Below are 12,615 nucleotides of genomic sequence, written 5' to 3' on the forward strand. Positions count from 1 at the left end.
GAGCTGGAGAGGGAATTTTTATAAGCGCATGGTGTGACAGGACAAGGGGGAATGTCTTCAAAATTACAGAAGGGCAGGTTTAGATTAGATATTGGGAAGAAACTCTATACTGTGAGGGTGGTGAGACCCTGGCACAGGTTGCCCAGAGAAGCTGAGGATGCCCCATTCCTGGAAGTGTTCCAGGACAGGCTGGATGGAGCTTGGAGCAACCTGGTCTAGCGGAAAGTGGCCCTGCCCATGGCAGGGGATGGAACTGGATGGTCTTTAAGGTCCCTTCCAACCCAAACTGCTCTATGATTCCATGAATTTCAGTGGCAGTGTACTAAAAATGCAAATGGGAGGGTTTGGCACATCCTAGCTGTGTGCATCCACTGCTGCAACTACAAACTACAGACAGGGAGTACTTCTAGGAGGCTGAATTGAGGTTTAAATATCACTTCAGTCATCTGTTCTTTCAGTCAGTGCCTACAGTTTATATGCATGGACTGGCACCAAAACATTATGAGTTAGTCCTAAAATAGTTTTATTCTTTCATCCCTGCTTTTAGTACAGTGTTTCCAGAGAAGGAAATACCCATTTGCTTAAACACAACGTTGTGGGATTTTATGTTCACTGATACCACAAACATTCCTAATTTAGTTTCAGAAATAATATTCTCACTTAGGAGAGTTTCTCAAATTGTAGTCTGCAGTAATCTTCAGTGTTTTCTTTGTTTTTACTGTTAGTTTTCAATTTCATTTTGACTGCAGTTATGGAACTAACGGGTCCCATTCTTTTGTGCTAAAAAAGCTATTAAAATATAACTATTAACAATCATTGCTGCATAGAAATTATAGGAAATGTTCTTTTCAGCAGTTCTTCTGGGGAGAAAAAATTTTTAGAAATTTTCCTCATAATAGCCAAAGAATGGTTATGACAACTGCAGACATAATACTAAGGTGCACACATTCATTTTCACATAAAAGTGGCATTGGGTTTGCATGAGCTACACACTACTGGAATGTACATTATGCAAACATTATTCTATTGAATTAGGAACAGGTACCAAAAAAAAAATAGAATTTCTTCATAAGCATGAATTCAGAAAAAATATCTGGAGATTATTGGATTATGTATAGAAAAGCAGATTTTAAAATATTTCAAGTTGACCAATGGGAGAAATAGAAGTTTAGGCTTTGTGAAATCTAACACTTTTAAGCTCAAAGTATTTGTTTGAATCCATCACAAATATTCTTAAGCCTAAATGTCAACTTTTAAAATTTGCTTTCCTGCCCAAAGGGAGATGCCCTCAGTATAAACAGCAGGAGACAGGGAGTAAAGCCTGAGCATTACATAAAATCTCCCCGGCTTCTCACAGCCCTTTCTGCCTGGGGACTCAGCCCAGCTTTCCTTGCCATGGCACAGACAGTAACACAGGGGACATCCTAATCCCTGGGAACCAAAGGGTTTGTTGGAGCTCATCCCACGTTATTGATGTTCCTACAACACCTGCATCTTCCCCAGTCTGGAAAAGGGAAGACACCATCAGGCCCCTAAACACACCAGGCTCTCCCCATGGTTGTCACTCCACCACCACCACCACATCCCGGCAGCCAGAGAGGATGGGAGCACAAACAATTCTATATTTCCCACCCCACGAGGAAACAACCAAAATTATAAGTCCTCTGGTGAGATTTGGAAAGAGTGCCCTTACAGAATTGTCTGCTGCCAAAATTCTGCTCACGTATCTCAACACAAAGGGCACAACCTGGAGAGGAGAGGCTGCAACACCAACTGCACTCCTGGATGCTCTGCACATCCCTGAGCTCCCCGGAGGACCACAGTCCAAAAGCAGATAACCCTGCTCCAAAGCCTCCTCATGCACAGACATAAACTTATTGTGTATTCCCACCATGTAACTGTTTCAGGACACAGAGTACACAGCAGAAGATTCGTGTTACAGGCAGCAGCTGACAAACAGCATTTAAATGGTTGTCTTCTATGGATTTTATACTTCTTTGCACCTGAGGGTCTCAAAATAGTTGATAAGGCATTCACTAAACTGGTAAATCCACAAGAAACCTGAGAGGGAACAAAACATAAAGCCAAACCATTGATAAATGAGTGGGAGTTTTCCAAAATCCCATAAAAATTAGAAGAAAAAAGAAGACACTAGAAGTATCTTGGTAGATACCAGTATTTGTAAGGTTAGATCAGATACATAGTGTAAGTACTATAAAATTGACCAAATACTAGAATATGTGGGGTTTTGTCCCCACAATTTTTCCTTTAATTGATTTTTTTTTATCCTTGTCTTCTAAGGAAGTAAGACTTGTTCATCCACGCTCTGCACGTGAGTATGAATCATGAAATTATTTAGGCTAGAAAAGACCTCCAAGATGATAGAATCCAAATGCAAAGCCAGCACTGCCAGATCCACCACCAATACGTGTGTGTGTATCCTATTCCTACTGAAGGAAAATCTTGAATCAGTGTTTGCCTTTTTTTAGAGACCAACGAATTTAACTGCGGGCACAAAGCCACGGGAATCCACGTTTCATTAATGCTGCTGCTCGCCAGGCAGCTTGATAAAATTCAAGGAATGAGGGTCAACGTGGGACCCTTGTGTTTTACTGTGCACCCAAGTTTCAGTATCCACAAGACTGTCCATATTTAACCTACCCCACATTTTATCAGGAGTTTTTATTTTCTCCAACGAAGATACAATTAATTCTTCCCCATTTCTACAGTTTCTCCAGATCAAAACTCCAGACAGATTTAACTCTACATTAGCCAGTCAATATCCAGCTGTAAACATCAAAACTGCATACTGGATGAGAGGACACTTTGAAAGAATTTCTTTTTTGTCCATAACTTCTTAAAATCATGTCATCGCCACTAACTACTCATTGCAAGTCCACTGCTGCAGTTACCTCCTCTGAGGATGGATCCTCAGCCACTCCTTGACTGAATCCACCTCCATGCCTGACTTTTGTTTATCTACAACTCAGATACGTGGTTTCCTTGCTAAGAAAGATCAATTACAGTTATATCTTGTGTTATGATTTTCATTAGTCTACAGCAAATTTCACTTTCTTAAATTTCCATCTGGCTGCTTGAACCAAGTGTAAGAGACAACGGTAGGAAAGACCTAATTTCTTCTCCATCTCCACTTTCCACATGGCAGCCAAAAGCTGAGGTGTTCAGACTCCCTTCATGGTACAAGCAAGCTCTCCTTGCCTGCTCAAGTCTTCAACAGAGAAAATTGGTGGTTTATGCCTCCTTCAGAAGAAAAAGAGAAGGAGACAACAAAAGGTCTGCCAATGGCAGGGTGATGAGCATAGCAAGGACCTGAGCACTGGGATCTCCACAGCTGTTTTCCTGTCAGATTCAATACATGGCAGCTATATTCTGCAAGCAAGTTCTTTGAAAGAATATGTTATACAGGAGGTATGCTCAATAACAAGTATTTCTTAACAGAGTTTAGCTATTAATGACTGGACAACACCAAATCCAGCCACTACACCTACACTAGAACAAATGAATTTACTTTTAAGCAAACCACAACTTCACTGAAAGAACAGTCTCAGAGGAGGGATTGCCAAGGATAGCCAAAGTTAGAGATGGGGATGCATAAATACAGCTTGCATTCTGCCACAAGGCACTAGTAACTGGTGCAGTACCAGTGCTCTGGCCCAGAAAGGAAAATCTCCTGTCTCCATGTATAGCAGCTCCCAATCTCAACAGTACTTTACTGCAGAGGCTGAGAACTTCCCCACTGGTCAGCTGACCACTGGCCACTGCTGAAGGCAGGACACTAAGTCTGACAGACAGTGGTCAGATCCAGCACATGAAACTCTAAGCAACCATAACCCAGGTGACCATGGGATAGTATCACATACTCTGAAAACATTAACATGCAGCCAACTTCAAAACTTGCATGATGATTAGCCTGCAATCTCTGCTGGTAATGTATTCATCCTTGTTTGGATTTCTCCAGTGCACTGAAAATGCATTTCCACTTCTCATTTCCTTAGAGATAAAAAGTCAATTTTTATTATTTCTAAGCCTGTCTTGATGTCATTGCCTCCCCCAATCATCTTCTCCACCCATCCCCCTTTCTGATATACTGCAGAGAGCCCAAATCACAAGTCTGTGGGTTGTATAAGCTCTTTGACCAGACACTTCTAAACACCAGTGTCTGTAAGGGAAGGGAAACGGGACTTTGCCAGCAGACTCGTCTGTCTCAGAGTTGCTCGATTCCCCTTAAGAAAGCAGCAGGATTTTTATTAGCTATTATAATTCTCCTATTTACAAGGTTTAATACTGATGGCAAAGAATCAGGGTATTGAAGGCATACAGTTAGAAAAAATTCAGATTGGAAAACACAATTGAGGAAAACAATTTTTAAAGGTACTGCATTTGCTGTTGCCAGGCTTCTATTTTGAATAAAGGCTCTTTTGTATACAGGCAGCCTGTGCTGTAAAGCAGCAAGCCTTTAATCTTACTCTATCTTGCATTAGCTAGCACTCAACACAGCACTGAGCCTTGTTTTGTTGTTAAAATAAAATAAAAAGACCACAGTGCACAAGCAAAATTTTTAACTAACAAAATGCCCAAAGCAGTGTAAAATTTATGTTATGTAATGACAGGAGAGCAAGAACAGCTAAATCATTCCAGGAGATATGCTTAGCCAAGTGAGAAATGTTATCTCTAATCATCTTTCCTCAAGATTGCTTGGGTACCACTTGTAACCAAAATTGTTTAAATCATCATTTTGGAATTCCATCTCATCTCAAGAAAACAGGCAACTGATCTTTTTGAAAAGCCACCACAGAAAAGATGCTCTAAAAAAATTATGTAGTAGAAGAACAGAAGTAATAATAATGATTATAACAACAACAAAAGAAGTGTTTCCATCTAGAAACAAACTCCTAACTCTAGCAAATTTACAGAGCTGTCCTTTAGAACCACCACCCTTCCACAGCAGGGCAAATGCTGCCCAGACCTTACACAGTCTGTGAAACACCTGGAATTTGCCATTTTCACTAATGATGTCTTATAAAAGCCCCAAACCACTTAAACTGCTGTCAGCTAATTCTCCCTATAACTACACAAGGTCAGTATATTGTTGCAAACTTGTTTAGAGCACCTTGGAAAACTAGTTGTGATCCCTTGTGTGTGCACTGGGGAGGGGTGTCCGAAAAGAGTTCTCTTTTTTAATTCTCTTTTAGCTTTCCTGAGCAAGTCTTGGTCCTGACAATGCATATTTCTACTGGTGTTGTTTGTAGTGACTCCAACCACCTGCTCAAGATGTACTGCATCCCCATGGAATACAGCAGAAATCCCAAGTCCTTTCAGAGGGCACAGCCCTTTGAGATTTGCCTCAACTGGCCTCAATATCCCTCCAGCTCTGGGGTTAGTTGCAGACAAACCTCTGTTCTTGAAGCAGCAACCTGCACCAGCACTTTGTCCTCCTTACTATAAAACCACAGTGCTGTTTTCTAACAAAGCTATTATTTCCCCAGTGTCTTTAAAGCATGTGAAACATCAGTGTCATCCAATTTATCCAGTACATTAAGCGTTGCTTGCCTGAAAAAAAAATCTCTCAAAGGACTAACTCTTTACGTCACCTTTCTGTGCCAGTGTGGTCTTTATTTAATACTCAACTTATGAAAATGCAAAGAGGGCTAAACCCAGAGCAAGGTGCCACCATAATGACTATGCTGAAATGATCTATTTTCTGCCCCAGACAAATGCTTCTCAAACAAAACAGAAGACAAATAAGCCAGCACTGGCTGAAATATTAAATAAGTCACTTTTCTGAGGACACAGCAGCTTTCAGCAATTTAGCAAGTGAGCTCAAGAAGAAAGATTAGACTGTGCCTGAAATTTACCTCCAGAAAACTTTAAAAATTAACTGTAATAATTCTGAATTTGAAAGCCCACAAACAGCCCCTGCCTTTACTGTGGCACAGCACCACTGACCACAGGAAAAGCTCTGAGGCAATAAGGACAAGACAGCATCCCTATGAGTTGCCTGAAAAATGACATTTCATACAATTCTGATCAGTTTCTCCCACATACATCCATTTGTCCCAGAATTAAATTAATCCTCACCTATCCCGGTTATCACCTAAATGCCACTGCTGAATCTGCTCTCTATTAAAATTATGCAGAACACAACAGAGATGTACCAAGATTAAATTTAAACTGGACAAGCTGTAGCTCTCACTCAAGGCACACAGACACCCTCAGGGAGCAACCAAAAACCAGATTTCTAGCTTTACACAAACGAGAACGTTGGCTTCACATTCCCAGAGTAGAACATTGTGGTAGCGGGACCTGTTCTGACACAGGGGCTCCTCTTGCAAACACTCAGCCTACAACCAGTCCTGGCTGCAGTTCCACAGGGTCTGGCTGCATCTCAAAAAAAACTGTTCATGCAGAGATTCGGCTGCCTCTGCCGTGCTCGCCGCTCTGTGCCAGTGGCTGAAGCAAAGCTATCAGCAGGATGGATCCCTGTCCCGTACCAAGGGGATGCTTCAGGCAAGTCTCCTCAGCCAGACCCTTCCCAGGTGTGGAATCAGGCCCTGGCCATTTGGGATACCCAGGGCTTAGCATTTACAATAGCCAGGCACTGAGTGTGCTGACTAAACAAGTATCATACTTTTTTTTTCTAAAAATCAGATTATTAGAGTGCCAACTCCAAAATATTCTACTATTTAATTTTATCAAATCAGAAAATCCTATTTCCTTTAGCTTTCCAAGAGAATAACTTAAAATCCCAGTTAACCACCAAACAGCACTGTTTTACAACAGCTAATTAAATGTATTTCCACAGCTCACTTAACTTCCTGACATTATTTTTTGGCTCTACACTACTTCCAACAGCAATAAAAAACCCTGAATGTTTACTACAAGAAAAAAAAATCAATAATTTCATTTTTTTCCTTCTCTCTCAGGTTTAAATATTAACCTGAGAATGCAACAACTCTTGCAGTGACCTCTTGTGGCAAGCGCTCAGCAGCGCTCAAGCCTCCCCCAAAAGAAAAGGACACCTCTCCCACCACCCCATCCCACCAGCCATAGGCACAGAACGAAAAGAAAGAAAAGACATACGAGAAAGAAAAGAAATATAAGAAAAGAAATCTAAAAGTAAAATAAATATAGGAAAGAAAATAAATTCAATAAATGAAATAAAGAAAGAGGCTAGACCCACAATTAGAAACTAGATCACAAAGCAGCTGATCAGATTACAAAGCAATCAAGCTTTTCCTTTAGCTAGCAATAAGGCATTTTTTAGGTTTCTAAATTAATAAAATGACACACTGTTGGCATAACTGGTTTTTTTTTAAATAAAAATAAAAATTTTAAACCATGCAGAACCCCCGATTCCAGCAGCAGTCAGATACGCTTAATCTTTCTGCACTCAGCAAGCCCACTTGAAAAGTAGGGAAAGCAGGACACTGGCAATCGAAAACTCCTCACAACTGTCATCTAGTAATGCTTCTCAATGTAAAAATCCATTTTGCATTGATTTATGCATCAGCAGGCACCCTGCAGTCACAGGGATTGCAAAAGGAGCCCTGTGCCTTCGAACACCAAAGAAAGCCCTAATGACATAAGCTCTTTGGCCATCCCTTCAGCAGCTTCTGAACTGCACTGGAGAGCAGAAACTTTCACCCCACAGTGTATCACGTCTTTATGTAGAGATTTAGGGAACTGCTGAGCTCCATTTGTTTTTCAGGGGATCCCAAATGACAGACATCCAGTAAAGTTGAAGTAACTTGCTTTCAAGAACTTTCTCTCTGAAGCATGTGTGATTTAACTGGGATCAGATGCAAACGCAGTTTGTTTTAATTCAGCAGAGATAAGCCCACATGTATCATGTCCCGTGAGAACAATGTTTCATCACCCTTCCTGTGAGACCTCAGGTATGTTACATGAGCTAGTAGGAAGGACAGAGGAGAAAACAGACTGTAACACCAGTGTAACAAAAATTAAAAACATGTCATAGTGCTACAGATGTGACATTTGTTTCCCTCCCCCTTCCTGGGTCACCTGCCTTGGCAACACAGTCACCTGAGAACAAGGCTGAATCTTTTGCCCACCGAAGTCACAAGGACCCAGGAGTGCATAAAGGTCTGTGTGAAGGAATTGCTTTGTAGGAACATGGCACAAAGCTGGAAAAGGCCAGGAATTACATGCTAGCTTCATTAAAGCTCATGCTGAAATTTCCATTTTAAGGCTTACAGAGATAGTGTCAAAATATGTTTGTGAAAGACCCACTTTCCTGAGGAAGCTTCTAAGAGGTACTGTAACAAAAACAATATCCAATAATGATGACTCATCATATAGATAAGATTATATATAGTCTTTCACTAAACTCAGACCCTCTTCCTAACAGCAGTCTTTACTGCAGATTGCTGCAAAGCCCCAGTTACCCTTTTCACAAACTCATCCTCTGCCATAAAAGCACATCATGCTTAATTCTAATGCTGCTGGAGCATGTGAAGAGTGAAGATGGACGGGCAGGACAGGTATGTTCCTCTGTCCCTGCATGCATGGCTCAACTCACTGGATGCCTCTGCCCACAGGACAGGTCCACAAAGTCCAACCCTGATCTAGAGACTTGCCCAGTGCTGTACCCACTGCACTTCTGAGATACTGAGCCGAGGTCAGTATGAGCAGGAGCTCTGAATGCACTGAAGAAGCAAACAATAATATCAATAATAACAGGCACAGACTGCTGAGAACATCTGAGAAGAGAACATTGCCCTAAGGATGGTCCTTATTAAAAGTCCCAAATCCTAATGGCAGTAAAAGGCAGTTGCCTTAATGTGATTTAACCCAGTTCTCTCACAAAACACTTCTTCTTTCAGCTCAGCAAAACACCTGATGCTCTTAAGATCCAGGGCACAGCCAAGGCTGTAGCAAGATCTTATCAGTCTTTGTGAGCCTCAGATAAGCCTCAATTTTCACTGTGCTTTAAAGGAAAAAAAAAAAGAGAAAAAAAAGATTGCAGAGTGCACTGATATTACCCTCAAGACAGGTCTGTGTTTTCTGAGGGCTTGTCCCTTTTACCAACTGCAGGAGCCGGTCTAATGACAGACCCCACTGCTCTCCACAGACTCCATCTCTCCTCAAGTGGAGCTCAGCTGTGTGTGGGCAAAAAACCTGCAAAGCCGCTCAAAGGTTGCCATCCACCACCAAATACTTTGGGAAGCACCTGCAACCTGCTGCTGTCCAAATACCAAAGCACAGCGCTGATCTAAAATACTTCACAATCTCCAGGGTGTAAAGTTTTCTCCAAAAGAGAGGTTCCTTGGGCAATTGGCACCGTGGGACCTCTCCATTGCTTGGACAGCTGCTCTGTCCTTCCCAAACACATTGGCTGGAAGAGGAACATCTGGCAGAGCAGCCCAGACATCTCACCCTCCAATATGAAGGGCAAAGAGCTACGACCACCACATTCCACAGCCACCCCATTCCACAGCCACCCTGCTCCTTTCTGCTCAGCTCTTCAGTGTTTTCCTCATGACTACACACTGTGAGCGTTTCTCCCACATCATTTGTAGCCAAAGCTGGGGTAAAAAGGAAAGGTTCACAACATTCCTAAACAGAAAGTGCCTAAGTAATGCCGAAAATTCAATATAGAGTTGTTTTTAACACTAGGCTGGTCATCACACTAAGCCTGCACACCATGTTCCCACTGTGCCCATTCCTGGTTCTGACTTTGTGTATGTTAAAATTATTAAAATTTTGTCTATAAATTTGTTATTTAGATGAAACTCTGAGTAATTCGTCTCCACCTACATTTCATTTTGAAGCCACTGCTTCCACTTCACCTGAAGAAGAGCCTATTTGCTGAAATACCTGCCTGATTTTTCCAGCAGTACCTGCAGCTTAATATAAGTTATTATTTCTATCTACAAATCTTCTCCTGGTTGCTAAGAAAGATTTATGATCAAGAAGTGCAATGGAATTGCATAAATGTGACAAATCTCAAAGGATAATGTTCTTTAACCAGGAAAGGTGACAGAAGGGCTTTTCTTTAAGATGCTCAAAATGTATTTTAAAAAACAATCATCAATCTTTCCTTCATCCCATTCCTCAAATTGTCAGTAAAAAATCTCTTGGAAACTAGTGAATCAAAGCACAAAAACAAACCCAGCAGACATTCAGCAGACCAAATCCTTGTCTTCTACCAAGCACTGACAGAAGATACTTGAACCAGATTTGCTCTACTGTATACTATTAAGTTTGGATTAAACAGTGCTGAATCCAAGAATTACTATTTCTATAAAGGATAAATAAGGTTATGTCCCAGATGACAAAAATAAGAACTAAATCATGTTTCAGGTCACAATACTGACAAGTTACATGAGTTAAAAACAAATTCCCAATCTACTTTCCTCTTTGCTGTCCAACGGGGCAGCTTTGCCTCTGTAGCATCACACTTAGGCAGAGCCAAAGCAGCATGGATGACCAGATAAGCATGATTTATGCTGTTAAATTAGACCAGGTTAAAAACTAGAGGAGAATGTGTGCTTTTAAAGTATAATGTTTGAAATCTTTATGAGCTTTTCCAGTTTTTGACATCTCCAAGCTTTACTGAGCTTTCATTAGGGAGAACATGTGATTTAATTAAGAGCATGATATGAAAGCATGGCATTCCCAAACCACGTTTCTAGCTCTGCCACCACCTCACTGCATGACCTTGGGAAATCAACTGTGGTGCCCTGAGCCCCCATTTATGCCACAATTTGAAGAACAGGTTGGGAATGCCTCTGTGTATGCTCTTCCACAAGGAGCTGTGAAGTGTAATTAAATTCCACCCAGCGCTTTGAAATTATCAGAGGGAAAGTGCTATATAAACCCCTATTAATTAAACTTGCATTTAATATTCTGGGAAATAAATACACTATTGCAGGAAAGCAGCTCTTAGTAATGGTGCAGCTACAGGGCTCAAGAAGGAGTCTGCTGCCAACCACAGAACTGACACAGGCAACATCAGAGGGAGGGAGCCCCCCAAAACCAACTGATGGATTAATACAATGGCTTGATTCATTTTAACAAATTCTAAGTCCTCATCCCACTCCTGCTCCTGTGGAAGTCCACAAATCACTAATTCACTACCTGCCACCAAAATCAACTCCAAGCCAGCACATCAAACCATGTCAGTATGAATGTGAGGTACATCCAAAACTGTGCAACGTAAAGGTGGTAGGAAACACTTTTCACCACAATTTCATATCTCACTGGTGTCCTGATTAGTTATAAATTTGGCAACTGTTCTCAATGCTCTGCTCTGGCCACCTTTCCCACTCCAGTCCCCAGCTGCAGGCTGGCACAGCTGTGCTTCCCCATGGCAGGGTCACTCTAAATTTGGGATGACCAAGTTAATCTTTTGGTAGATGCAAAGTCGTGGTCTCTTGTATTTGTGCAAACACTCCCTTGTTTTAGTACTTATGTGCCACTGCAAAACCTACATTAAAAAATAAATGTAAATTGCACAGGGCTTCCCTAAAGCAGCACCTACAACAGCACACCCAAAGAGAGATGGTGAGCTGCAAACACATTGTAACTTTACTGGAGCTGTGTGGTCTTCTTGCTCAGCGCTTTGCACTGCGAGGAAGGGTGAAATTAACTCCAGCAGCAAGGAATAACTCGATGCCACAGTCCTGAACTATCCTTCTGAACAGACACCTAACAGAGGGACCACTGATTAGCAACTGCAGACCGTTCTTTATCTATTTTCTCAGCCACAGTATTAGCATCACCCAAAGCACAATCACTCCCTCACCACTTTCCCGGTGCCTTTACCACGGACTTTAAAGTGTCACAGAATCACAAAAACTTTGAACCCCTGGATGGAAAGGGTTGCAAGGCTAATTATTAAAAAATAAAAGAACAAGAAGGAGCGGCGGGGAGGGAGGGAAGAAAAAAAAGAAATAAGACGACTCGATGAGCTGAAAGGATATTAAAAATTTAAATTATGACAATTTACTGTCAGAGGCGTCTCGCAAAAAAAAAGGTAAAAAGGTTGAAATTGATACTAGGGACAGCGATGTAAGAAGTGCGGGGGGACTCGGGAAGGACCACCGGGAGAAGGACCACCAGGGGAAGGACCGCGGGGGAAGGACCGCCGGGGGATGCTCAGCGGGGCACCGCGGATCCCGTTCCTTGAAGGCACCGCTTTGGCACGGACCCACCAGCGTGTCAGGGAGCGACGGAGGGATGGATGGACGGAGGGACGGATGGAGGGGGGATCTCTCACCGCTGGAGCGCCGGACGATGTTCTCCAGGAAGGTGTTCTGCGGTGCCACCAGCCCTCTCTTGCCCCCCGGCATCCTGCAGCGCCGGGCTCGGGGGTCGGGGGTGCGCGGCGGCAGCGGCGGCAGCGGCGGCGGCGGCGGCGGCGGGGGGGGGGGCGGCGGCGGCGGGAGCGCCCGGTGCCCGAGCGGAGTCGCGCAGGGGCGGCCGCGGCCGCTCATGGTAGTGGCGCCCCCGCGGCGGCTGCAGCGCGGACTGTGGAGCCGCGCCGCGCTCCGCGCTCCCGGCGCCGCCGCCCGCCCCCCCTGCGCCTGCGCCGGCCGGGGGACGGGGGGGGACGGGAGGGGTCGGGAAGGG

The 12,615-nt window shown here is 43.1% G+C and overlaps 1 protein-coding gene across 1 annotated transcript in view; it reads right to left on the minus strand.

Moving 5' to 3' along the window:
* KCNH5 (potassium voltage-gated channel subfamily H member 5) overlaps window positions 1-12,335 on the minus strand; it is a 154,097-nt gene extending 141,762 nt beyond the window's left edge. Inside the window, exon 1 of the mRNA XM_071559372.1 lies at window positions 12,263-12,335. Coding sequence (XP_071415473.1) covers window positions 12,263-12,335 — 73 coding nt within the window. The remainder of the gene's footprint in view (window positions 1-12,262) is intronic.
* Window positions 12,336-12,615: the final 280 nt, after the last annotated feature.

The sequence above is a fragment of the Pithys albifrons genome, chromosome 6 (genome assembly GCF_047495875.1).
Source record: "Pithys albifrons albifrons isolate INPA30051 chromosome 6, PitAlb_v1, whole genome shotgun sequence".
NCBI classification, from domain to species: Eukaryota; Metazoa; Chordata; class Aves; order Passeriformes; family Thamnophilidae; genus Pithys; species Pithys albifrons.